The sequence below is a fragment of the Saccopteryx bilineata genome, chromosome 9, assembly GCF_036850765.1.
Source record: "Saccopteryx bilineata isolate mSacBil1 chromosome 9, mSacBil1_pri_phased_curated, whole genome shotgun sequence".
Taxonomy (NCBI): Eukaryota; Metazoa; Chordata; class Mammalia; order Chiroptera; family Emballonuridae; genus Saccopteryx; species Saccopteryx bilineata.
The window spans coordinates 75,919,482-75,946,740 of NC_089498.1; the positions used below are offsets into that span (position 1 = coordinate 75,919,482).

Here is a 27,259-nt window from a genome sequence, read left to right on the forward strand (position 1 = left end):
GGGGCACCCCAGGAGATATACCACTAAAAAATAATAACAAAAACAAAAAATAAAGAGTATGCGTTAAAACAAAAAAGCCTTAAACTACTATATAGGGTATGAACAAAATATGTTAAAAGATGATACTGTATAGGTAGAAATTGTAGCAGTATGGATACAGAAACCATCCATCCACTTACAGTCATTCATTCAACAAACACCTTTTGACCTCTTTTATATCCCAGATATATCTAGGCCAGTAATGGGCAATCTTTTGAGTTTGGTGTGTCAGAATTCGCCAAAAAACTTCGAGGAAAAAAACCCATAATTTCGTGATATTTATAGTTTAAATAACAAAAATGTATAATTGTAATATATAACTGTATTTAATAAACCAAAAACTAATTGTTTAAACTTATATAATACACTTATATAATTAACATTTTTATAACTGCAAAGACTTACAGAACAGAGGCTTGTGGGCGAGGTCATATAAAGTGATTGCTCCTTCAGGGCTGATCTCAAAACTGCTAGTGAAGTTGTATTTTGCAGTTCCTTCTGAAGAAACAGTAATCTTTGCAGAGTCTCCCAGAACTGTTTGATTAAATTCTGCACGAATAAAGGTAACTGGGGTATCTCCTTTAGAACCTCTCTGTTGACAGAAACATGCTACTTTACAATTATACTCAAATAGAGAATTTACCTATTCACCTGGCAACCCATTTTTACTTGCACTAAATAGTATTTTCTGTGTTTTCCTATCAAGTTATATTACAAATACAGAAGAAGTAGGTATATTACAAATACACAAGAAATTCATTAAACAAATCTAATTGTAGTTAAATGCAACATTGTATTTAAATGCCATTATGTTGAAGTTTTTAAAACACACTAACACTATGTTTATAAAATTATACTGTGGGCCCTGGCCGGTTGGCTCAGTGGTAGAGTGTCGGCCTGGCGTGCAGGAGTCCCGGGTTCGATTCCAGGCCAGGGCACACAGAAGAAGTGCCCATCTGCTTCTCCACCCCTCCTCCTCTCCTTCCTCTCTGTCTCTCTCTTCCCCTCCTGCAGCCAAGGCTCCACTGGAGCAAAGTTTGCCCGGGAGCTGAGGATGGCTCTGTGGCCTCTGCCTCAGGCGCTAGAATGGCTCTGATTGCGGCAGTGACGCCTCAAGATGGGCAGAGCATCGCCCCCTGGTGGGCATGCCGGGTGGATCCCGGTCGGGCGTATGTGGGAGTCTGTCTGCCTCCCCGTTTCCAGCTTCGGAAAAATACAAAAAAAAATTATACTGTGGACTGACCATTGGTGGCAAAATGGATAGAATGTTGACTTGGGTTTCTGAGGAGGTTCAAAACTCTGACGTTGCCGGCTTGAGCTTGGAATCATATATATGACTTCATGGTTGCTGGCTTGAGCCCTAGGTCACTGGCTCAGTTGCAGCCCCCCGCCCCTTGCTCCATCAAGGCACGGATGAGAAGCAATCAATGAACTACTAAAGTGACACAATGGCCTGACCTGTGGTGGCGCAGTGGATAAAGTGTCGACCTGGAAATGCTGAGGTCGCCAGTTCGAAACCCTGGGCTTTCCTGGTCAAGGCACATATGGGAGTTGATGCTTCCAGCTCCTGCCCCCTTCTCTCTCTCTCTCTCTGTCTCTCCTCTCTCTCTCTCTCTCTCTCTCTCTCTCTCTCGTCTCTCCCTCTCCTCTCTAAAATGAATAAATTAAAAAAAATAGAAAAAAAAATTAAAAAAAAAAATTAAATTAAAGTGACACAATGAGTTAATAATGCTTCTCATCTCTCCCTTTCTGCCTGTCTGTTTCTCTTTCTCTCTCTAGCTCTCACTAAAAAGAAATATACTGTGAAACATTTGGAAAGGTGAGAAAACCACATAAGAAAATAAATTACCTGTAGTTGCTAATATGCAAGCACTATTAACATTTTAGAATATATTTTCTAGTGTTTTGTTGTGAATATATATGTATATGTGTGTGTGTCTATATGCCCACACATTTATATATACCTTTTAAAACAGGCAGAGAACATTTATTACATCCTGCTTTGGAAAGAGTTGTTTTATTTTTACTTAATATTGAAAGAATATTTTGTCATTTTATTATTCTTATAATTTTAATAGTTACATCATACTGTAGTTTTATTATTTACATCATTCAAATGAAATTAATCACAAGGGAAACTCTGAAAGAATTCAGATCTTTTTCAGGAAAAAAGAACTGCTTTCTAGGAAAATGAAAACTACTTCCTGTTTTACCTGTTAAATTTAGTATTCAAATTGCCAGGTATTTTACACACACAGTAATGTGAATTGCTGATTCTTAGACTATCAGGAAGAAACACTGAGAAGAAAGTACTATGTAAAGTCAGCAGATTTGATGGTACAGGATGATGCAAAAATCCATTCCTCCCTTCAGTGCTCCCAACACATCTTCCCAATCTGCAAGTGTTTGACAGAGAGACCTGAGCTCAAAGACAAACATATTTTCAAGAAATATGAATAAACTAGGGACTTCTCATATTTCCAAAAATAACTTTACCAATTCATATCCATCCATCACAGTGAGCTGCACAGGTTTGCCTGTTGATGAGATCTGCTCCATGTCGCCACCTGAGCAAAGTCCCTCTGGCTTCTTTGGTCCCTGTAAACATAATTAATGAACCTGTCCCCTCATCTACCATAGCTGCACAAGTACTCACGTTATTCATAACCAACACTAGGGGAGAATTTAGGGAAATGCAATAGTCCAGTACTACTTTGTAGCCTTTACAACCTTTGCTGCTAGATAGGCAAGGGCTTGGGAGCTGGACACAAGGATGATTACACTGGTTAGTGCTAAAAAGATCCTTATACATGTAACCCATTAAGCACAAATTAACACAAGACAAAGAGGGTAGGAATGCCATCACAAGTCCCATTTTCAACATCCTACATAGTGATCTTTGGTAGCTTTTTAAAAATATATAAATAGCTCCACTCAAAGATTATTTAATCTCCTTGTATTACAAAAATATTTTATAACAGAAAAGAAGCAGACACATAGAATGATTAGCCCACTGGGGAAAGTCCTGATATATGTCTTATTTAACCAAAAATCTTTTCTAATTATTTTACAACACTGAAGATACAACTTCAAAAATAAATTTGATGTATTTTTTAAAAGGTCATGTTTTATCACTCAATTCAAAGTGGAACTTAATCCAAGTCAGAAGTTTACTTAGGAAATACTATACTGAATGTGTCTAGGGCTGATGATACAAAATAAGGAGATACTTTGCTGCCCCAGACTTTATAATTATTCTGCCTCTTTCTAGCTACTCTCTCATTTTCCCACTCTCCTAAAAGTCTCATATCACTTGTTCAACACCATGCCTCCAGGCTCACTCAGGCCTAAGGTGCCCTGACAACTTTCTTATCAGTTTACATTTGAAATAGCCTTTGCATTCGTTTTCTTCTTTCCTTTTCAATAGTACCACATGTACTAGGCCTTTACTAGCCTGACCCCGGACAAATGCCTAACTTACCTGAGCCTCAGTTTCACCTTCTGTAAACTGAATGACTTCTGACATGTTTCCCAGTCTGTTAAATGAATAATATAATTTCTACCCTGTTTCACATTTTTTATGAATATCCACTAAAACAGCAAACCTGCTTAACCTATGAAGCAAACCACAAATGGTATTATTCATATGCACCGTTTTTTCTGAATGCTCAATTACCCACTTAAAGACAAGTAATCTGTCATTCACATTTATTGCTTCCGAGGGCCTGGTATCAGCATTGTCTGCAAGAAGCATTAGCAGTATATTTGTTGAATAATAAATGCAAGAAATTTGTCTAATTCCAAGTTATGGTCAAGGCTATCAAATGGGGGCTCCTATTGCCCCCAACAAGGGACGCATTTCTTGTCACCTATTCAGAATAAGCTGCCAGAAGAATCAAATTAGAACCAGGTTAAATGAAGGAGACGATGAGATGCGGTGTGGTGCGAGGCCAAGGGAGCAGTTTGCGCTCACTGCGCGGGACCTCGGCACAAAGCGGGAAGGGGGTCCCTGTCTGGCTTTGGGTGGGAGGCCTGCGGGTAGCGGAGCGGCGCCCAGCGGGAGTCGGTGACGCTCAGGTGTGTGCGGGAGTGAAGCAGTGCAGGAGTGCGCTTCAGCTTGGCCACTGCTGAGAGAGCGGAGACTGGGGTAACGAGGTGTGGCCGCGGGGCCGGCTGGCAGGGGAAGGGAGGGCTTTTCTGAAGAGAGACAGCTGTCTTACCTGCGACAGCCACAGAAGTATTTTTCGCAACTATAGCAACCAATTACTTCTCGCGAGAACTCAGTTTCTGCAATTACCGCCAGTTTTTCCCAAAACACGCGATAACGTTTTGGGTGGTAGAAAACAGGCGGGTGGGAAGGTGAGTTTCTGCGCCTGCGTTCCGGGAACAGTGCGCGCGAGTGCAGCCATACTATCTGGACTTGCCCCTGTTTCCACAGGTGGTACTTTCCCTTGGCAAAACTTTTGGTTTAGTGCAAAGTTTTCCACCTTTCAGTTTTGTTTTCTCAACTCTTTTCTTTCACTATCCTTCATAAATAGGAGGGGAACAAAGGAAATATTTTTAAAGATAGAACTTTATTAAATGATTTTGAAAACAGGTCATTAATCTTTCTCCGTAAAAGCAGTTAAGACAGTATTTTGAAAGTGAGCCTGACTCACTGTTAGTGAGAGTGCATAACAATGCTGCTTCTAGTGCTTAATATTTATACAATTTACAGACTAAAGTAATGATGTTATGAAAGGGCTTTTTGTTTGTTTGTTTTGTTTTTTTAACGAGAGAGATAGAGAGAAGGACAGACTGGCAGGAAGGGAGAGGGATGAGAATGGGAAGCATCAATTCCTCCTTGAGGCACCTTAGTTGTCCATTGATTGCTTTCTCATATGTGCCTGGGGAGGGGGGGATGCGCTACAGCAGAGCGAGTGAACCCTTGCTCTTGCCAGTGACCTTAGGCTCAAGCCAGCGACCTTTGAGCTCAAGCCAGCCACCATGGGGTCATGGGGTCATGTCTATGATCCCATGCTCTAGCCAGTGACCCGCTCTCAAGCTAGTGAGGCCGCGCTCAAGCCAGCGACCTTGGGGTTTCAAACCTGGGTCCTCTGCATCCCAGCCCAAAGCTCTATCCACTGCGCCACCGCTTGGTCAGGCTTATGAAAGATTGTAATGCATTTGAAAAGTATCATTACTTTAGAGTTAGAATAGCAAAATACAATAGTAAAAACCTGGAAACACCCCAAGTGCCCATCAACAGAAGACTGGGTGAATAAACATATCTATTTGACAAAATAGCACATCACAAAACAGTCACAACATGGAGGAAACTTAGCAGTATACATACTTTAAAATGTTGCAATGTTAACAGCCAGCTTTTGAAATGGCTCCCACTGACCAAATGAGACAATTTAAACAGCAAAATAAGCAGTGATAATAATAGATGACAATCCATTGAATAAAATAGAAACACAAGTTCACGCTGACATAAATGGGAAGAAAAGCTCTAAGAGTAGAATGCCAACTCAATAATCGAAAGGAAATAGAGAATTACCATTTGGCACCCACTGTAAAGGTGGATGATTCAGGCAGGAGTCTTCAACGACTGATGGGTGGAAGTTCGATGAGGAATAGGATATTAGCATGATTTTGGAATACTAATCAACCACGAAGGGGAAAACCAAATAACTGAAGAATGAACACGATCAGGTTATCAAGGTTAGCATCACCAATGTTGGGAGGAGTCTACATTGTAAGCCTCCTGATGAGACTCACTGGGAAAAGCAAAGCATGTATCATTTTTTGGCATTCCCAATATGAGGGACCCAGATTTGAAGCCCATCCTATAGGAAGTAAAGCTGTATTCTTTAAAACCACCAAGGAGCCTGACCAGGCGGTGGTGCAGTAGATAGAGCGTCAGACTGGGATGTGGAAGGACCCAGGTTCGAGACCTCGAGGTCGCCAGCTTGAGCACAGGCTCATCTGGTTTGAGCAAAAGGCTCATCAGTTTGGACCCAAGGTCGCTGGTTACTCGGTCTGCTAAAGGCCCACGGTCAAGGCACACATGAGAAAGCAATCAATGAACAACTAAGGTGTCAAAACAAAAAACTGATGATTGATGCTTCTCATCTCTCTTCATTCCTATCTGTCTGTCCTTCTGACTCTTTCTCTGTCCCTGTAAACAAAAAAACAAACAAAAAAAACCCCATCAAGGACATGAAAGACTTGGAAATGTTCTAGATTAAAGGAGTCTCAAAATACATGACAACTAAATGTAATATGTATTCCTGTATAGCATTTTAGACCAGAAAGGAGAGGGACATTGTTGGGACAGTGGGGGAAATTTAAAGGGGCTTAGTGTACTGGACAATAGTAATGTGCCAGTGTTGATTTCCTGATGTGAAAGATTCTTTGCTGTTATGCAGGAGGCCTATTTGGGGGACCCTATTTGGGGGAAAATATACACGGGAGTGTTTAGTAATGATGGGACATCATGTCTACAGTATGCTCTGCTAACCCTCAAAAGGAAAAGACTAGCAACAAGAGTTATTTGCACATGTAAACACATACACAGAGTGAGCAATGAACCAATTAAATATTAACTACTTGAAAATCTGAGTGAAGGGGACATGAGAGTTTTTATACTGTTTTGGTGACTTTTCTATACATTTGAAATTATTTTCAAAGAAAATTTTATTTAAACTATACACACACATACATGCCACTTTCTATGGAAACTCCAAGCTTAGGACAGTTACCAGAGGCAAATTTTTTAAACAAATTTTATTTCTGCTAATAAAAATATTAAAATTATAAAAATTAAGAAAAAAAAGAGTTTTAAAAGTTGCAGTGTTATAAACTAATAAAGTTTCTCAAAATAAAACATGGAACTATTGAGAAGGCAATTCTCTTTGGAATTTTTCCCAAGTGTGAGTTGTGAGTGAGTTTGCATTTGAGAGCCTCCCTACCTTGCACAGGACATCCTTTTCTTTTTTAAATAACAAGATTGAGTTAGGACTAAGTCTTTGCTAGGGAACTGTTTTCATGATCTTGGTCTATTTAGTATTTTATTTCAAGGCCTAGGCAATGGAGGATTAGTCACTTCCTTAAACATAATTGATCCTCATTAGACTGTAGGTAGGCAAAGCTTCATATTAAAGTTCATCGTATTCTTCTAGAGTGCTTAGTAGTGGCCATTGTGAAATTCCTATAGTCCTTATGAGGAAAGGCATCCAAATGTTGTTTGACTGATTTAAAACATCCACTTGCATATGGAAAACATAGAAAAGGCCCTCTTTGGTGCTACAGAAGACCCAATAGTACTGATAATCAAAAATAAATTATCTACATATACAAATCAATTTGGGGGAAGCTATAAAATCTAATAAAATTCAAATTTCTCAGATTAGATTTAAAAGATACTATATTAACAGTCTCTTTTCTCATTACTCAAAAAGATTTGTTTCTAATTAATTTCTTTTTAAAGTCAATTTACTTCTGACAACATACAAAAATACAATAAATGTATTGGTCATTCCTCCAATTGATCTACGATTCAAAAGCATTCACCGAGTACATCCCAGATGGGATTTTTTGTTGTTGCAGAGATTGATAAACTAATTCTAAAGTTAACATAGAGATACAAGGGACCTAGAATAGCCACCATAATCTTGAAAAAGAAGTTATTGGCCTCACACTTCCCAATTTCTAACTTATTATTAAGCTACTGTCATTAAGTAATTCAGTACAGTAACAAAGGCCTAAGGATAGACATATAGATAAATGGAATTAAGAGTTCAGTATAAACCTTTATATTTATGGTCAAATTTTTTAAGAGAGACAGGAAGGGAAGAGAGAGAGAGAGAGAGACAGGAGCATTCATTTGTTGTTCTACTTTGTTGTGCATTTGTTGGTTGCTTCCCATATGTGTTCCGACCTGGGATCAAACCTGTAACCTTGTCTTTTTAAGACAACGCTCTTATCGGCTGAGTTAACTGGCAGGGGGCTTTATGGGTTTTGTTTTGTTTTGTTTTTTTGAGAGGAAGAGGAAGAGAGAGAGAAACATCAATTTGTTGTTCCACTGATGTATGCATTCACTGATTGATTTCTTTTTGTGGTGTGTGTGACAGAGACAGAGAGAGGGACAGATAGGGACAGACAGACAGGAAGGGAGAGAGATGAGAAGCATCAATTCTTTGTTGTGGCATCTTAGTTGTTCACTGATTGCTTTCTCATATGTGCCTTGACCAGGGGGCTACAGCAGACCAAGTGATTCCTTGCCCAAGCCAGCAACCTTGGGCTCAAGCTGGTGAGCCTTGCTCAAACAAGATGAGCCCACACTCAAGCCAGTGACCTCAGGGTTTTTTTTCTTTTTTTTCTTTTTTTTTTTTTTTTTTCATTTTTCTGAAGCTGGAAACAGGGAGAGACAGTCAGACAGACTCCCGCATGCGCCCGACCGGGATCCACCCGGCACGCCCACCATGGGGCGATGCTCTGTCCACCAGGGGGCGATGCTCTGCCCATCCTGGGTGTTGCCATGTTGCGACCAGAGCCACTCTAGCGCCTGAGGCAGAGGCCACAGAGCCATCCCCAGCGCCCGGGCCATCTTTGCTCCAATGGAGCCTTGGCTGCAGGAGGGGAAGAGAGAGACAGAGAGGAAAGCGCGGCGGAGGGGTGGAGAAGCAAATGGGCGCTTCTGCTGTGTGCCCTGGCCGGGAATCGAACCCGGGTTCTCCGCACGCTAGGCTGACGCTCTACCGCTGAGCCAACCGGCCAGGGCTGACCTCAGGGTTTTGAACCTGGGTCCTCCATGCCCCAGTCCGACACTCTATCCACTGTATCACCGCCAGGTCAGGCTACCGATTGATTCTTGTATGTGCTCTGACTGGAGAATAAACTTACAACCTTGGCATGTCAGGATGACACTCTTACCAACTGATCTACGTAGCCAGGACAATGGTCAATTTTTGACAATTTTGACAATTTGTGTCAAGACACTTCAATGGGGAAAGAACAGGCTTTCCAATAATGCTAGGACAACTGGATATACAAATGCAAAAGAAAGAAGTTGAACATCTACCTCACACCATGTATAAAAATTAACCAAGATGTCAACAACTTAAATATAAGAACCAAAACAGTACGTTTTGGGGAAAAAAAATAACAACAAGAAAAACAAGGGTAAATCCTTGTGAGCTTGCATTAGGCAATGGTTTCTTAGACATAACCCCAAAACACAAGCAACCAAAAAAAGAGAAATTGAACTTCATCAAAATGTAAAAGTTTTGTGCATCAAAGGACACCATCAAGAAAGTTAAGACAACCCAGAGAATGGGAGAAAATATTTGTAAATTTGTATTGTGTGTGTATGTATATATATTTTTTATATGTTATGTTGCTTTTACATCTTAAAAAAACATTCTGGATGGGAAAGACTGACCCTCCCTGAGAGGCAATTCTTAGATGTAGCAAAGGGCCAGCTAGGGGCATGCCTTTGATATGCAAACCAACAATCCAGAGCCATAACCTCCAGTATCCTGCTCTGCACCCCAGAAAGCAATTATGTATTTCTCTGCTTGAATCACTTTTGGCAACTGAAGGTCACCCAAAACTATTCAAACTAGCCAATCCTAAACTGCTTGCCCAGCTCTGCCTTTCCTTTCTCTTGGAAACCCCAATAAAAGCCACGTCCTAAGTACTCCTCCAGGTTCTTGACCACCCTGGCACCTTTCCCATGTGACCCTGTGTGTACAGTGCCTCCTGTCTCTAGGATGTTTGAATATAATAAATTGTTTTCCTGAGTGATAGATATGTGTATTCCAAACTGCCCTCTTGATGTTCCGCTTATCTGTCAGACCTCACCCTTACTGGACTATCGCCCCTGAGACAGAGGAATTCTAAAAAAGCTGACAAGCCACCCCAAGGAGGGGCTCCGGATATACCAGGACTTTTGATTCAATACCCACATGCTCGAAGCCCCCCAAGGAGGAGCATTCCGGACATACAGGACTTTTGCCTCAGTATCCCCTCAGGCTCTCCCAAACACTATATAACTCGCCCCTAGTCTGTAACCAGCGCTCTTCTCCCAAGAGAAGTGCCTGGCAGGGTTCCTTTCTTCCTTTCAATAAAGCCTGTTACTCTGGTCTTTCGGACTCCTATGGATTCCAACACTGAGCCCCTACTGTCTCCTCTTGTGGCCACACCTGTTGGTAAACCAAAATTAATTTTTAGCCTGTATTTGTAATAAGGTGCCAAAGAATTGCAAAAATTAACATTAGTATTTTAGAAGAAAGAGTCAGGCCCACTTATCCATCGTTTCTGAAAAGAAAAAAAGCCCAGGGAAAGAGATTAAAGGGGCAAAAGTTAGTAACTAATCATAGCTTAACTATAGTTCTCTGGAAGACTGAGGCTACTACTTATAGACAACAAAGAACTTCCTCTTCTCCTTCAATAAGATCCTTAGGAGACAATGTTTACATATCCTACACTGATTCTAACTCTTCCTCCCCTCCTGGAGTCCTGAGAGTGATGTTTACCTCTAGAGACCATTGGTCCCCAACCCCCGGGCCGCAGACCAGTACAGGTCTGTGGGCCATTTGGTACCGGTCCGCAGAGAAAGAATAAATGGCCCTGGCCGGTTGGCTCAGTGGTAGAGTGTCGACCTGGCGTGCGGAGGTCCCGGGTTCGATTCCCGGCCAGGGCACACAGGGGAAGCACCCATCTGCTTCTCCCCCCCTCCCCCCCCCCTTCCTCTCTGTCTCTCTCTTCCCCTCGCGCAGCGAGGCTCCATTGGAGCAAAGATGGCCCGGGCGCTAGGGATGGCTCCTTGGCCTCTGCCCCAGGCGCTGGAGTGGCTCTGGTTCTGCAAAAGAGCAGCACCCCGGAGGGGCAGAGCATCGTCCCCTGGTAGGCAGAGCGTCGCCCCTGGTGGGCGTGCGGGGTGGATCCCGGTCGGGCGCATGCGGGAGTCTGTCTGACTGTCTCTCCCCGTTTCCAGCTTCAGAAAAATACAAAAAAAAAAAAAAAGAATAAATGACTTACATTATTTCCGTTTTATTTATATTTAAGTCTGAACGATGTTTTATTTTTTAAAAATGACCAGATTCCCTCTGTTACATCCGTCTAAGACTCATTCTTGATGCCTGTCTTGTAAGTTCGACAATTATATTTTAAAATACCACAGTTTTTACACCGGTCGCATAATTTTTTTTTTTTTTTTTTTGCATTTTTCTGAAGCTGGAAACGGGGAGAGACAGTCAGACAGACTCCCGCATGCGCCCGACCGGGACCCACCCGGCACACCCACCATGGGGCGACGCTCTGCCCACGAGGGGGCGATGCTCTGCCCATCCTGGGCGTAGCCATGTTGCGACCAGAGCCACTCTAGCGCCTGGGGCAGAGGCTACAGAGCCATCCCCAGCGCCCGGGCCATCTTTGCTCCAATGGAGCCTTGGCTGCGGGAGGGGAAGAGAGAGACAGAGAGGAAGGCGTGGCGGAGGGGTGGAGAAGCAAATGGGCGCTTCTCCTGTGTGCCCTGGCCGGGAATCGAACCCGGGTCCTCCGCACGCTAGGCCGACGCTCTACCGCTGAGCCAACCGGCCAGGGCCCCAGTCGCATAATTTTATTTTGTGCATTTATCCGCCCCACCCTAAAGGCCAGTCTGTGAAAATATTTCCTGACATTAAACCGGTCCGTGGCCCAAAAAAGGTTGGGGACCACTGCTCTAGACAAAGTGATCACCAGCCAACTCCCCCTTGCTTGTAAAACCTGCATTCTGTAACATTTTGAGGAGCCACTGTGCCACCTCACCCGCAGGTGTTGTAAGGTACCAAAAGCTACAGAATCACTATTCATATTTTAAGAGGCTTAAAGAACATTTTATTAATTTGGGTTAAGGTGTGCAGAGAAATTGTGAGAATCGTCTCTGTACTGTGTGATTGGCATGGCCAGGATGGCCCTTGGCATTGTATTGTAAATGCAAAGGGAAGGAAAACATGGATTCCCAGACATTCCACCACACCTGTGGGGAAAAGGGTGAATGGCTAGCCAGGTGCAGGAAGAGAAAAGCCAAAATAAACCTTTTCTTATAGTAATGAGCCATTTGCGGACATTTATCCCCATGAAACTACCTCTCCTATGTAAATGCATATGGTTAATATGTGTGACTCTGGACAGAGAGATGGCAGATAAACACTAAAAAATATAGGAATGACCTTTAATATGCAAAGAGACATCTTTCTACCATTGTGTTGACTTGTAAATTTTGTTTTCTCCAAAATGATGTATGGCTTGCAAATTGAACATGGTCCTATCATGTTAAAGGGCATATGACTATAACCAATAGTGGTAAAGGGCACTTAATTGCAATTTTTACTTCTGTACTTCCCACTTACAAAACTATAAAAACTAGGTAGAACAAAGGGCCAGCGTGCTCTCCCTCAGATTTCTGTCGGAGTTGCCGCCGCTTGGCCAAGCTAGACAATAAAGCTTTGATGTGTAATCGACGGATTTTGTTTGTGTCTTCAACGTTTCAAGTCCCTCTGGATTAGGCTTAACACATTTTATATGCTTTCTAATAATCATCCCTCTTGAAATCCTTTATATGTATAAAAACTTATAAACTAGAGTGTCAGCCTAGCGTGCGGAGGACCCGGGTTCGATTCCCGGCCAGGGCACACAGGAGAAGCGCCCATTTGCTTCTCCACCCCTCCGCCGCGCTTCCCTCTCTGTCTCTCTCTTCCCCTCCCGCAGCCGAGGCTCCATTGGAGCAAAGATGGCCCGGGCGCTGGGGATGGCTCTGTGGCCTCTGCCCCAGGCGCTAGAGTGGCTCTGGTCACAACATGGTGACACCCAGGATGGGCAGAGCATCGCCCCCTGGTGGGCAGAGCGTCGCCCCATGGTGGGCGTGCCGGGTGGATCCCGGTCGGGCGCATGCGGGAGTCTGTCTGACTGTCTCTCCCCGTTTCCAGCTTCAGAAAAATGAAAAAAAAAAACAGAAAAAAAAAGAAAAAAAAAAAACTTATAAACTAAACAAGTGGGGACTAGCTTGTTAGGTTTCCAAGGATATTTTCATTTGGCCTCTCTCCTTATCCTAAGCTAACCATTTCACTGTGGTGACAGGGATGAAAGGTAGACACCAGAAGATTTGGGAATGTCTTTAATATGTAAAACAACATTTATCACTATTGTGTTACCTTGTAAGTTTTAACATGTAGGAATGTTTTTTTCCTTTTAATAGATCCTATAGCCTGACCTGTGGTGGCGCAGTAGATAAAGTGTCGACCTGGAAATGCTGAGGTCGCCGGTTTGAAACCCTGGGCTTGCCTGGTCAAGGCACATATGGGAGTTGATGCTTCCAGCTCCTCCCCCCTGTCTCTCTCTCCTTTCTCTCTCTCTCTCTCTCTCCTCTCTAAAATGAATAAATAAAATTTAAAAAAATTAAAAATAAAAAAAAAATAGATCCTATAGACCAGGGGTCGGGAACCTATGGCTTGTGAGCCAGATGTGGCTCTTTTGATGGCTGCATCTGGCTCTCAGACAAATCTTTAATTAAAAAAGTAATGTTAAAAATATAAAACATTCTCATGTATTACAATCCATTCATTTCCTACTGCTCATGTTCATGGTTGCGGGTGGCTGGAGCCAATCACAGCTGTCCTCTGGGACACCACCAAATTTTTATTGGATAATGCATAACATACACGGGTCATTGTATGGCTCTCACGGAATTACATTTTAAAATATGTGGTGTTCATGGCTCTCTCCGCCAAAAAGGTTCCCGACCCCTGCTATAGACGAATGTTGTAAACTTGTTAATGATTGACTATTGTGTCATGCTCCCCCTCCTTTTCCCCCCAACCTGTATGTGATCAAGTCTATATAACTAGGCTCAGAGCTATCTTCAAGGCTGCACGATTTGGGTTAGCTATACCCCATGTAAGTCATATGTAGCCGGCTTATTAATAAATCTCCTGTAAAGCCAGTAGCCACGGCCACCATCATCATAGCCGCCTGGCCCATGCAGGTTCATATTGGATTCAGACAGTTGGTAAAGAAATAACAGAGCCAAAAACTGATGAGCCATCATCTTTAATCCTAGCTTGCACCCGGCAGGCAAGTAAAACACACACTGGGCTCCAAAACCCACTCACATTCAGTGCTCACAAAGCCACTGACTTATCCGAGTTTCCTAGAATCAAAGGTTTCTAGCTCACCAGACTTACTCACCTCTGTTCCCCATCTCCTCGCTTCTCCCTGCACAAACTGCACAAACTGGCTTCTCCTTCGACACTCCGCCAGATGTGGCTCTTTTGATGGCTGCATCTGGCTCACAGACAAATCTTTAATAAAAAAATTAATAACATTAAAAATATAAAACATTCTCATGTATTACAATCCATTCATTTCCTACCACTCATGTTCATGGTTGCCGGTGGCTGGAGCCAATCACAGCTGTCCTCTTGGACAACACCAAATTTTTATTGGATAATGTGTAACGTACATGGGTCGTTGTATGGCTTTCACGGAATTACATTTTAAAATATGTGGTGTTCATGGCTCTCTCAGCCAAAAAGTTTCCCGACCACTGATACAGAGGGATGGGGTCACTCTCTGGTCAGTTTCACCTTCAAAGAATGTCACCAGGTGGGTCTACCCTCTGCACACTCTGGAATGTGTAAACCATTTGTTCCTAAGTGTCCTTGGCTAGGGAAGATAAGATCTTGTGATTTATTAGATGGCTGTAAATTGCTTGGCCGACTGTTTAGCTATCTGTTTTTCCATTCTACTTGCCAAAGTATTTTTCTAGCTTCTTACTAACCTGCCTCACAAGGACACCTGGAAGCAGACAGTTTATATCTCTCCTCCCCAATCAAGTGAGTAGCTTAAATCACACTAGTCAGGGAGAGAAATAGCAGAGACCCATTTAGTGTCATAAGTGCCAGCAAAACCAAAGAAAAAATTAAGTCAGGGAAATAACAACGAAACAATGAGAGCCAGAAAAACCCAATACAGAGGTGAAACTGACCAGAGAATGATCCTGAACCCCTCTATACTCGTTTTGATGAATCAGCATATTAAAGAACACACCTGGGAAACTGATGAATATTCTTTTGAGATCCTCCTGAGATCTCCTCTAAACTTCTTGCCTTGAGAAAACAGATAAAAACCCTCAAGACAGAGGACCCAGTACATACTCTCCCCTGAGCTTGCCAGTGCCTCACTTTCCTTGAGTACAAACTTTTACTTTCTCCTAAGCTCCAAGGGCCCTCCCTCTTCAGTGAGTGAAAAGCAGCCCCACGTTTTGGCTCACTTTTGTCACTAAGACTTTTACTTCTCAGTGAGTCTAGGCAGCCAAGCCGAGGCTTACATCTGTTGATGTGACTTTCTTTCCTGAGTCTATTTCTATCCTAAAGGCTTCCTTTGTTCCACTGTCCCAAGCTTTAATAAACATACTCTCAACATCACCTATACCCCTGGTCGGCAAACCACAGCTCGCAAACCACACGCGGCTCTTTGGCCCCTTGAGTGTGGCTCTTCCACAAAATACCACATGCAGGCGCTACCTCGATAAGGAATATACCTACCTATATATTGATAGTTTAAGTTTAAAAATTTTGGCTCTCAAAAGAAATTTCAATCATTGTACTGTTGATATTTGGCTCTGTTGACTAATGCGTTTGCCGACCACTGACCTAGACTTAAAGTCTTCAATTCTTACCTGCATGAAGTCAAGGACCACACATCTCAGACTGTGCTAGGGCAGACCCACCTCACACCATTCCCTTCCCAGCAACAAATTGACCATGGGGATTATACCTCAGCAGATACATTTCTTCTTGGGGTCCACAGCTGACCATATTATAAAAGAATACAAAACAAAATCATATCTGACAGGGTCTATTATCCAGAATATATAAATAACCCTACAACTCAACAATAAAAAGACAAACAACCCAATTTAAATATGGACAAGCTATTTGAATAGCCATTTTTTCCTAAAGAAAACATGCAAATAACTAATAAACATAAGAAAATATGCTCACTAGTCATTAGTGAAAATGTAAATCAAAACCAAAATGAGATGCCACTTCGCCTCTACTGAGATGGCTATAATCAAATAGACAATGATAGTGTTGGTGAGGATGAAGAAAAATTAGAAACTCATTCGTTGCTGTTAGGATTTTACAGTGGTGCCAGTGTTTCAGAAAATAATTTGAAGAGCCTCAAAAAATTAAACATAAAGATATTGTGGTAATTCTATTTCCACAGCCAAGAGAACTGAAAATGTGTCCAAAAATGTTCATAGCAGCATTATTCATAACTGAAAGATGAAAACAACCTAAGTATCCATCAATTAATGAATGCACAAACAAAATGTATATCTAAACAATGGGTTATTCATCCATAAAACAAAATCAAGTATTGCTTGACAGGTGGTGGCTCAGTGGACAGAGCATCGACCAGGCACGTTGAGGACCCAGGTTAGAAATCTTGAGGTTGCAGGCTTAAGCACAGGCTCACCAACTTGAGCATAGGGTCACTGGCTTGAGTATGGGATCATTGAAATGACCCCATGGTCGCTGGCTTGAGCAAGGAGTCACTGGCCCAACTGGAGCCCCCCAGTCAAGGCATGTATGAGAAGCAATCAATGAACTAAAAGTGCCACAACTACAAGTTGATGCTTCTCATCTCCCTTCCTCTTTCTCTTTTTTTTTTAAGAGTTAGAGAGAGGGACAGATAAAGACAGACAGACAGGAACAGAGAGAGATGAGAAGCATCAATCATCAGTTTTTCGCTGCAATACCTTAGTTGTTCATTGATTGTTTTCTCATATGTTCCTTGACCGCAGGCTTTCAGCAGACCAAGTAACCCCTTGCTCGAACCAGCGACCTTGGGTCCAAGCTGGTGAGCTTTTGCTCAAACCAGATGAGCCCGCGCTTAACCTAGGGGTCTTGAACCTGGATCCTCCGCATCCCAGTCTATCCAGTGTGCCACTGCCGGGTCAGGCCTCTTTCTCTAATTAAAAAACAATTTTTAACTTAAAAAAGACAAAGTATTGATTCATGCTACAACAGATAGATCTTAAAACATTAAGTATGCTAATTGAAAGAAGCCAGACACAAAGGGCCACATAAATGATTTCATTCATATGAAAAGCCCCAAATAGGCAAATCCAGAGACAGAAAGATTAGTGATTGCCATAGGCTGGACAGGAAGGGGAATGAGTAGTGACTATTAATGAGTATAAGGAGTATTTTCTGGGTGATGAAAATGTTTAAAAATTGTGGTACCAGTTGTAAAAATTTGTAATTATTCTAAAAAGTACTGAATTGTACACTTTAAAAGGGTGAATGGTATATGAATTACATATATATATATATATATATATATATATATATATATATATATATATGGTTTAAAAATCTATTGCTGGTATCTTTTTTAAATACCTTTTACTCCTTTCTTACCTTTACCAAAACCCATCCCTGTCACTTTTTCAAACTCTAGATCAAAACCAAACTTTTAAAATTTATTCATTTTAGAGAGAGGGGAAAGAGAAAGGAAAGCGTGTGTAGGGGGAGGGGGGAGCATCAATTTGTAGTTGCTTCCCATGTGTGCTTTGACCAGGCAAGCCCAGGGTTTCAAACCTAGGACCTCAGCATTCTAGGTCAAAACTTTACCCACTATTGCCACCACAGGTCAGCCAAACACCAAATCTTATTTTTTTTGTATTTTTTGAAAGTGAAAAGTGGGGTGGGGGGAGGTAGTGGGAGGGGAGGCAGACAGACCCCTACATGTGCCCAACTGGGATCCACCTGGCACGCCCACTAGGGGGCAATGCTCAGCCCATCTGGGGTGTTGCTTGTTGCAGCGGGAGCCATTCTAGCGCCTGAGGCAGAGGCCATGGAACCATCCTCAGTGCCTGGGCCAACTTTGCTCCAATGGAGCCTTGGCTGCAGGAGGGAAAGAGAGAGAGATAGAAAGTAGAGGGGGAGGGGTGGAAAAGCTGATGGGTACTTCTCCTGTGTGCCCTGGCCGAGAATTGAACCTGGGACAGCTACTCACCAGGCTAATGTTCTACCATTGAGCCAACCAGCCAGCGCCAAAAACCACTTTTTTTAATGAAACTTTTTTAAAACAATCACATCAGCCCTAGTCGGGTAGCTTGGCTAGTTAGAGCAAGCCAGTTCAATCCCCAGTCAGGGCACATACAAGAATCAACCAACCAATGATGCACAAATAAGTGAAACAACAAACTGATGTTTCCCTCTCTCTATCTCTCTCCTTTCTTCCCTCTAAAAATCAATAAATCTTTTAAAATTAAAAAATAAAAATCAGGGAGTCATAAAGATATTTAGGGGGTTTTAGTAGACATAAAAGTAAGCTATGTATTTTATGCATCTTAACACTTACACCCTTTTTTAGAAGTTGATACAGGTAATACTAACCTACTTTCTATGTGTAAGGTTTAGTGTTTATGAGTAAAGAATACCAATTTATGAATATGTAAATTAGGTTTTAAGAGCTGAATTTCTTTTTAAGTAATATACTTTTGAAATACCACCAATTATAACTGTACAATGGACCTAGTAGGATTTTGGCAGGCAGAATGATTAGTAACCGTTTTTAAAATTCAATATCAATTACACAGAATTAGAGATTGTGGTAGTTTTTATTCAATTTGGTATCCTGATTAGAATAAGAGCAGTGAGAAAATTATGCTTTACAAACATTTCTTTAATACTACATCATTATGGTATGGCTTTACATTGATTGTATATAGAGAAAAAATAACATTGGCATTAAGGCAATAAGCACATGTGCAAACCCAGCACAATCCTGACACAGTCTTTAATAAAAAGCTCTTTTGGTTAGATGATGGTTGATATTGTTGCATGCAGGTCAGTCACTGCTTTGGAGGATAAGCTCTGAATAGCTTCATTCATTAAAAAACAAACAAACAAAAAACAAAAAACCCTACTGGCCCACAATGGCTAAAAGAAGTCTTCGGTAATCTCCGCTCGTGTCACTTGCAATCATTGTGCCCAGAGTCTTCTGATACATCTGACTGAACATCTGTTTTATTTGAACAAGATCAATCTGCATGCAAGAGATGATATTTTGATGTTAGAAAAAAGCTGTCAAAAAACCCCTGGTATTTATTATAATTATTCTTTGATAGTCCAAAGATTCTAACCATAATCAAGGCAGAGGGAAAATGAAACCGAGTGACATATTTGTAGCCTGCTTTCATATAGTGCTAGCTTTATCCAATAAAGGTCTGGTTCACTGTTCTGTTAGAATACTGGATAAGAGTGGTACCAGTCTCATCTAGTATCCCAAAATTATTAGTCACTTAAAAACCATTTGATAAGATGGCTATTATCAAAAACACAGAAAATAACAAGTGCTGGCAAAGATGTGGAGAAGTTGGAATCCTTGTGGATTGCTGGTAAAATAGTACAGTCACTGTGCAAAATGGTATGGTGACTCCTTAAAACAATAAAATAAAATAGAATTACTGTATGATACAGCAATTCCACTTCTGGGTATATACACAAGAGTGAAAGCAGGGGCTCAGACAAATATTTGTATACCCGTGCTCAGAGCAGCATTATTCACAATAGCCAAAAGGTGGAAGGAGTCCGAGTGTCCATTGACAGATGAAAGATAAACAAAAGGTGGGATACACATACAACAGAATATTATGCAGTCTTAAAAAGGAACGAAATTCTGACACAAGATACAACATGGATGAATCGTGAAGACATTATCTTAAGTGAAAAAAATAATGACACAAGACAAATACTGTATGATTTCACTTATATGGGGTACCTAGAGCGGTCAAACACCTAAGGACAGAACAGAATGGTGGTAACCAATGGTTGGGGAGAAACAATGGTGAATTATTGTTTCATGAGTATGGATTTTCAAGTGAAAAAGTTCTGGTGGTGATGGTTGCACAATGATATGAATGTACTTAATGCCACTGCACTGTATTCAAAAATGGTTAAAATGTAATTTTTATGTTATGTATATTTTATTGCAATTTTTAAAAAAATCCTGAATTAAAAACTAAGGTCTAAAAACAAATAAAAAAAAATTTTTAAGTACCCTACTTTGGTTGTCTTTAAAAATATAATTTACCTTCTTTAATATAACTTAGTTGTATATGTTTTATTTCAATAAAAAATCCAATAAATATTTAAAAATCAAAGAAGGAAAAACATTTGAAGCTATATTTAAAAGAGATAAATTTTCAAAAAAGTGTTCTATGATTAAGAAGGTATGCTAAATTTCAAGATTTTTAAATATCCAATAGGATTAATTCACATAGGTCTTTCATACAATTTTTAACATAAGGAAAATGAAAACTAAAAAACATCTTCCAACTTGCCATAAACTGGTATTCCCCACAGACCTTCTCAAGGTAGGGAACATCTCTTGGCACTGATGCTTCACTGAGATACAGAACAGTGTTTCACTAAAGCAAGCCCCTCTCAAGGCATGAGGAATGTGAACACTGTACTTTATACAAACTACCAGCAGTGACAAAGACCGCTTTTTCGTAACATCATTCCTGAGAGATTGACAACCAACTGAGAAACTCTGAAGAACTCAACATTCAAAATTAATTAAGATCAGAAAAAAAGAGAAAGCCTCACCTCACTTCGAGTAACCACGATCCTGACCAGGGTGGAGTCATCTGTGCCAGCACCTTTCATAGCATAGTACAGCCTCTCAGCAAAGAAGGCAGGGCGGTTCAGGGCACACTGCACTGCAAGTGAGAGATGCTTCATTCAGGTGCACAATCATGGCCCCAAAAGCTGTCCAGGCTCCAGCTTCCTTTACCCCTGCTAGCCTGCCATTTTTTTGTTTTTTGTTTTAATTTAAGTGAGAGGAGGTGAGATAGAGACAGACTCCTACATGCACCCCCACCAAAATCCATCCAACAACCCTATGGAAGGCTGATGTTGGAATCAATTGAGCTATTTTTTAGTGCCTGAGGCAGACGTGCTGAGGATTAGAGCGCCCAGCCGACTCTGGAACCAATTGAGCCACTTGCTGCAAGAGGGAAAAAGGGAGAGAAGGGGGAGAGAAGCTGAGGGTCGCTTCTCTTGTGTGCCCTGACTGGGAATCAAACCTGGGTTGACACTCTATTCACTAAGTCAACCGGCCAGGGCTCCTAGCCTGCCTTTCATCTTTCTCTAGGTCATCATCTCAGAAATCTGTGAGGTGAAAATGTTCTCCCCCTTGATTTTTCTCAGCAATCATCTTTCTTTCTACATACAGACTACTTTCAATTCTAGAAGATTCCGTCCAGCCCCAAAAGAACCATTTTCTTTTCATAGATGCAATAGCTTAGATTCTTTATATGTTTCTCTGTACAATGAGGAGATATGTAGCAACTGTGCCCTAGTAGTATCTTACTTAAAAGCAATAATGAATTCTGAATTCTAGAAGTCAAATATATCATTTGTCAAGAGAAGGATTTGAGATACACTCTAAAAAAGAAAACACAGATTTTAGCAAATATTTAAGAAGTCTGACATGTTTTCTCTTAGGAAAATAACTTATCAAAGTCTCTTCCTGCAGATAGTAGAGATATACAAACTGTTCATTATTAATTTAGTACAACTGCTATTACTAATGTGTTGCTAACACTCTCTTTAGTCCTATATTCTCCTTGAGAATAAAATGTCCATGTTATTAGACTTTCAAATATTAGGACACCAGAAATTGGGTTTTAATTTCAAAAGGGAAAAGGGTCTCATTGGGCTGAGCACTTGAAAAATGTTTCAGGGGGACTCAAAATGACTCTGTGTAGTGACTCATTGTTGCTTAGTGCTTTCCCATTCACTTTAATGGAAATGCTACAATCGATCACATATTCTTGCAGTGTCCTCAAGAAAAGCATATAAAATAAAAATCAGATACAGAGGTACCTTGACACACAAGTTTAATTCGTTTTATCGCCAAGCTCATGACTCAATTTGCTCGTGTGTCAAATCAAATTTACCCATTTAAAATTAATGGGAATGCAATTAATCCATTCCAGCCCCAAAAAACCACACGAATGTTTTGTTTTATATGCTCTTAAATAAGAAAATGTACTTTATAAATAAACAAATACATATAAATATACATAATAAGAGAATGTAAAGAAATAAACTGGTTTATGAAGTGTATTTACTTTCAAGGTCAGGAGAAGATGCTGGAGGTGGGGAGGATACATGAGCATAACAATGGCCCTTCCCAAGCAGGTAATTAGTAACTTCACAGACAGCTGCCCAGTGCCATTTTTAACAATAACAGTGAGCAAACTCAGAAATTCACGTTTTACAAACTCATTTGCACAACAATCATCATTTTCTTCACTGACTTTTGGCTTTTCCACCACACTTTTCTCACTTTCACTTAGAGGCTGTTTCAACAAAAATCCTTCCATGAAAGTTTGTTTCTTCCTCCCTTTCAGAACGTTCGCAGGTTATCTAGTGGAGGGTGATGGAAGCTCGTGATTCAAATATCCGCTCATCTGGGGTGCTGAGTATGACTCCATGGCCTCTGCCTCAGGCGCTAGAATGGCTCTGGCCATAATGGAGCAACACCCCAGATGTGCAAAGCATCTCCCCATGGTGGGCATGCCGGGTGGATACTGGTCAGGTAAATGTGGGAGTCTGTCTGACTGCCTCCCCACTTCTAACTCTGGAAAAATACAAAAATAAAAATAACCCTCCCCTCACAAATATCCGCTCGTGACTTAAAGCAAAAAATCCCATGAGTGACTGTTCGTCTCTCAAACTGCTCATGATTTAAAGTGTTCGTATGTCAAGGTACCACTGTAATTCCAAACTACTCTAATTGATCACACCACCAACCATTCATAGGGAACTGCATATAAAAAAACAGGATTGGCATAGCCTCTGCTGAAGATGATTCCAGGGAGGCTATATTAATTATCATTATTTAATAGGAACAACTACTCAAAGCCTCATTCATTTATAAAAAAAACAAAGCAAAACACAAAAGTATCTTACGGATGGTCTTCAAACCACTTTCAACATTTCCAGAAAACTCACGGCCAACACTGCTTAACAAATCTCGATTAGCCATCTACAAACAAGAAATACAGCAGTTAAAATATTTTCACACCTCAAAATGAAAGCCAGATCTTTAAAGGAAAAGTTCATACCCTGGAATAAGCCTCCATAGTAGCTTTCAGCTGAGGAAAACTTCTTGTGGCCAGAATCATGTTGAAGCAAGATTCATCTGTCCCCAGTCTCCCCTCACCAGCTTGATAGAGACGCTGAGCATCTTCCTGAGCCATCTGGTGGTTAACATTCTGGTTCTCATCACGATTTCCCTGCAAAAGAAGAAGGCAAGAATTGGAAGGAAGTGATACAAGTTCTATTCAAAAGCCTCTTTCCAATCTAGTCACTTATGGATTTAAAGGGACAATTTATTAAAGGTTTATGAGTAAAGCTTGTCATGCATAGCTTTCATTTCCAAAGAAACTACTACTTTCATTTCCACTGCCAACTTTGGATTTTATAATATATGATTATGGGTTAACGCAGCAATGTTAAAATGAAGGTTTTTAGGGCTTTGAGAGTTAAATTAAACCAGAAAAGGTTTCAATAAAAAACTACATATATGTACAAGCATATTTATACATGCATACCCCACACACAAACAAAAAGAAAAATATCTCTACTAAGAGATATAAACTACCACTTAAAGGAAGAAATTATAATTCTCTACAGCTGGGGTTTAAGTTTAATATGTATTATATTTAATTCCACTGAGTATTTATTAATGCAACTAAAACGTATGGAACACATGTTTTGTGGCAGCCTATATTAGAGTTTTTCAGAGAAACAGAACCATTGGGATGTGCTACGTGGTAAAGGAAGGACAAGATCTCTGCCCTCAAGGAGTTTAAGTCAAGAGAGAAAAGAACATAAAATATGGAGGCTTCATGAACTTTTTTTTTTTTTTTTTTTTTTTTTTTTTTTTTTAAGTGAGAGGAGGAGAGATAGACTCCTGCATGCACCGTGACTGGGATTCAGCCAGCAACCCATCTGGGGCAGATTCTTGAACCAACTGTGCCCATGGCCAATGCTTGAACCAATTGAGTCCCTGGCTGTAAGAGGGGAAGAGGGAGAGGGGAAGGGGGAGGGGGGGAGAGGGAGAAGAGGGAGAAGAGGGAGAAATGGGGGAGAGGAAGAGGAGGGAAAGGGGTATAATGAGGAAAGGGAGAGGAAGAGAAGCAGAGAGTTGCTTCTCCTGTGTGCCCTAACCAGGGATCAAACCCAGGATGTCCGCACACTGGACCAATACTCTATCCACTGAGCCAACCAGCCAAGGCTGAACTTCCTTTTCTTTATCCAAGTGTAATCTTAATATGTAAGTATTTATTAAGAATGTATAAATAGCCCTGGCCGGTTGGCTCAGCGGTAGAGCGTCGGCCTAGAGTGCGGAGGACCCGGGTTCGATTCCCGGCCAGGGCACATAGGAGAAGTGCCCATTTGCTTCTCCACCCCTCCGCCGCGCCTTCCTCTCTGTCTCTCTCTTCCCCTCCCGCAGCCAAGGCTCCATTGGAGCAAAGATGGCCCGGGCGCTGGGGATGGCTCTGTGGCCTCTGCCCCAGGCGCTAGAGTGGCTCTGGTCGCAACATGACGACACCCAGGAGGGTCGCAACATGGCGACGCCCAGGATGGGCAGAGCATCGCCCCCTGGTGGGCAGAGCGTAGCCCCTGGTGGGCGTGCCGGGTGGATCCCGGTCGGGCGCATGCGGGAGTCTGTCTGTCTCTCCCTGTTTCCAGCTTCAGAAAAATGCAAAAAAAGAATGTATAAATAAAAATGATGCAAGAGCTTTTTGGAAGAAGGTATAAATAACTAAAGTTCAGCTAACTGTGCCAATTTATATATTAAACTCTCCTCTGGGATAGGAGGGAAGGAAGGAGAGGGAGAGAGGAAGCTCTGAGCCTGAACAAGAGTAAAGTTTAGATGGGCAGATGGTTTCTCTCAAAAACAGAAACACAAATCAAAACAAAGGAAAGGCTGTTCTCTAGATTCTCGGTGTCTTTCTGAGTAACAAAATGGAGAAGTATTCCTTGAAGGTGAGAAAGTGCCTTCTGAAGAACCCTGGACACAAGGAATATGTAGAAGCATATTCTCAGGGGATAACCAAATATCACACAGAAAAAGGTGTTCAGGAAAAAGTTGCCACATTATTGCCTTTAGATTCAAACACATAGTCCCATTTTTTTCCAAGCCATTCCTCTGCTTACTCTCTGGAAGAGGTCTCTTTACTTTATAAATTGGCTGGGCCTTGAACCCTGCAGAGAGACACTCAGCACCTCATATAAAGTCTTAACCATTTCTTAAGTGTTAAATCATTTAAGTGTTCCTGTTCAGTTCCTTCTCATTTTTAAATGCTAACCTAACTACTCCCTGCTCTATTACTCTGTTGTAGGTAAACTCAACCTCATCCCACCCATTTGCATTCTTTTCTCATTTCCATATCCACTCACTCAGGCTCACTGCCTTTTCTACAACTATTTCATCTTGCTCTGAAGAGCTTCTCCTCTAACTTTAGATCCCTCAAGACTGTGCAGCCTTACGCACTAGCAGAATAGCCAGTAACTCCTGCTACTGAATCAGTGTGCTAGTCTTTTGCATCATCTCTTCCAAATAAACCCTCATCATCTCATTCTAAGTCTGTTTATAAAACCATTCCAAATACTGTATTTGGAGAATTTTCTGTCACCTCTCCAGCATCTCTGAACAATCAGAATAAGGAAGGTCCCAATCGCAATATTTCTGTGAATCCTGACCCATTTTTCTGCATCTCTGACTCTCTGCACACAGTTCTTACCTGTGTAGCCCTTCCATGGCAGTCCTGCATATCTTTTTTTTTTTTTAATTTTTTTTTGTATTTTTCTGAAGCTGGAAACAGGGAGGCAGTCAGACAGACTCCCGCATGCGCCCGACCGGGATCCACCCGGCACGCCCACCAGGGGGCGATGCTCTGCCCATCCGGGGCGTCGCTCTGTCGCAACCAGAGCCACTCTACTGCCTGGGGCAGAGGCCAAGGAGCCATCCCCAGCGCCCGGGCCATCTTTTGCTCCAATGGAGCCTCGGCTGCGGGAGGGGAAGAGAGAGTCAGAGAGGAGGGAGAGAGGGAGGGGTGGAGAGGCAGACGGGCGCTTCTCCTATGTGCCCTGGCCGGGAATCGAACCCGGGACTCCTGCACGCCAGGCCGACGCTCTACCACTGAGCCAACCGGCCAGGGCTGAGTCCTGCATATCTTTAGCTAATGGTACAACTTAACTGGCAGAACAATGCTAAGCATAAAAACACAGATTCATCCCCATCCTAAGACACAGCTTCAATTTCTGATTGCATACAACTGTAAAGAGGTTAATTGATTTCTGATTCCATACAACTGTAAAGAGGTTAATTGTTGATTCCTTCAAAAGCCAGATTTACTCAACAGTGACTACAAAGAAATTTGTACACGGGGTTTGCACTGTCCCTCTTAAAGGTGGCAAGACTCCAAGGTGGCCAAATATTAAAAGGAATAAAAATGCTCACTCTCAAGGGGCAATGAACAGTGTTCCTCCACCCTCACACATTCATACTGTACTCACCTGGCACATAGACACAAGTAAACGTTCAAAATGCCCTGATGTATCTGACCTAATGTCCTTTTCAAGGTCTCGTCCAAATTCTGACTGATAACATCTAACAATTTCTTGGATTTCCTGATTAGTTCTTGTGCATAAAATTTCAATCAATACACGTTCCTGAGTTCCTGCTCCCTGTATGAAATAAAGAAAGGAAGAATTATACAAAAGTAAAACAAAATCTCTGAATGTTATTAAATCTTGCTCTTCCACCAAATATTTCTTTGGCCTCCAACCTGAAAAGCTCTATATAGTCAGAGATACAAATAATGTATTGACTCCAGAACTGCCACAATTTGTGGGTTTTTAAAAAATGGATAAATATTCAAAGTAAGTGACACACAGTACCTTCATTGCATTCCGTAAACTCCAGGCATCATAATATGTAGTTGGCATGAACAGGGCAAGAATCAGTTCTTCCATATTTCCACTTAACTCTGACTTGAGATCTTTGATTAAATCCTGTTTAATTATAAGTACATACTAAGTATATGTGCTCTCCAAATTCTTTTGCTTAGATTAAATGAAATTGAATCCCT

At 41.5% G+C, this 27,259-nt stretch overlaps 2 protein-coding genes and 1 non-coding gene across 9 annotated transcripts in view; 1 reads left to right on the top strand and 2 right to left on the bottom strand.

Moving 5' to 3' along the window:
* The window catches only part of CFAP70 (cilia and flagella associated protein 70), a 188,363-nt gene extending 185,706 nt beyond the window's left edge, over positions 1-2,657 (bottom strand). For 4 of the 5 annotated variants that reach the window (XM_066242641.1, XM_066242638.1, XM_066242639.1 and 1 more), the window contains exons 1-2: positions 2,536-2,657; positions 445-631 (exon numbers count right to left, since the gene is read on the bottom strand). In XM_066242641.1, coding sequence (XP_066098738.1) covers positions 445-631; positions 2,536-2,598 — 250 coding nt within the window. In that variant the 5' untranslated portion in view covers positions 2,599-2,657. The remainder of the gene's footprint in view (positions 1-444; positions 632-2,535) is intronic. The other variant, XM_066242640.1, reaches the window with a different exon arrangement.
* Positions 2,658-18,681: 16,024 nt separating this feature from the next.
* ANXA7 (annexin A7) overlaps positions 18,682-27,259 on the bottom strand; it is a 51,677-nt gene continuing 43,099 nt past the window's right edge. For all 3 annotated transcript variants that reach the window (XM_066244254.1, XM_066244257.1, XM_066244255.1), the window contains 6 exons: positions 27,069-27,182; positions 26,685-26,855; positions 23,222-23,392; positions 23,067-23,142; positions 20,694-20,806; positions 18,682-19,128 (listed from right to left, as the gene is read on the bottom strand). In XM_066244254.1, coding sequence (XP_066100351.1) covers positions 19,006-19,128; positions 20,694-20,806; positions 23,067-23,142; positions 23,222-23,392; positions 26,685-26,855; positions 27,069-27,182 — 768 coding nt within the window. In that variant the 3' untranslated portion in view covers positions 18,682-19,005. The remainder of the gene's footprint in view (positions 19,129-20,693; positions 20,807-23,066; positions 23,143-23,221; positions 23,393-26,684; positions 26,856-27,068; positions 27,183-27,259) is intronic.
* Positions 24,464-24,539, top strand: TRNAS-AGA (transfer RNA serine (anticodon AGA)). Its single transcript has one exon. It is a non-coding gene; the product is annotated as a tRNA-Ser (tRNA).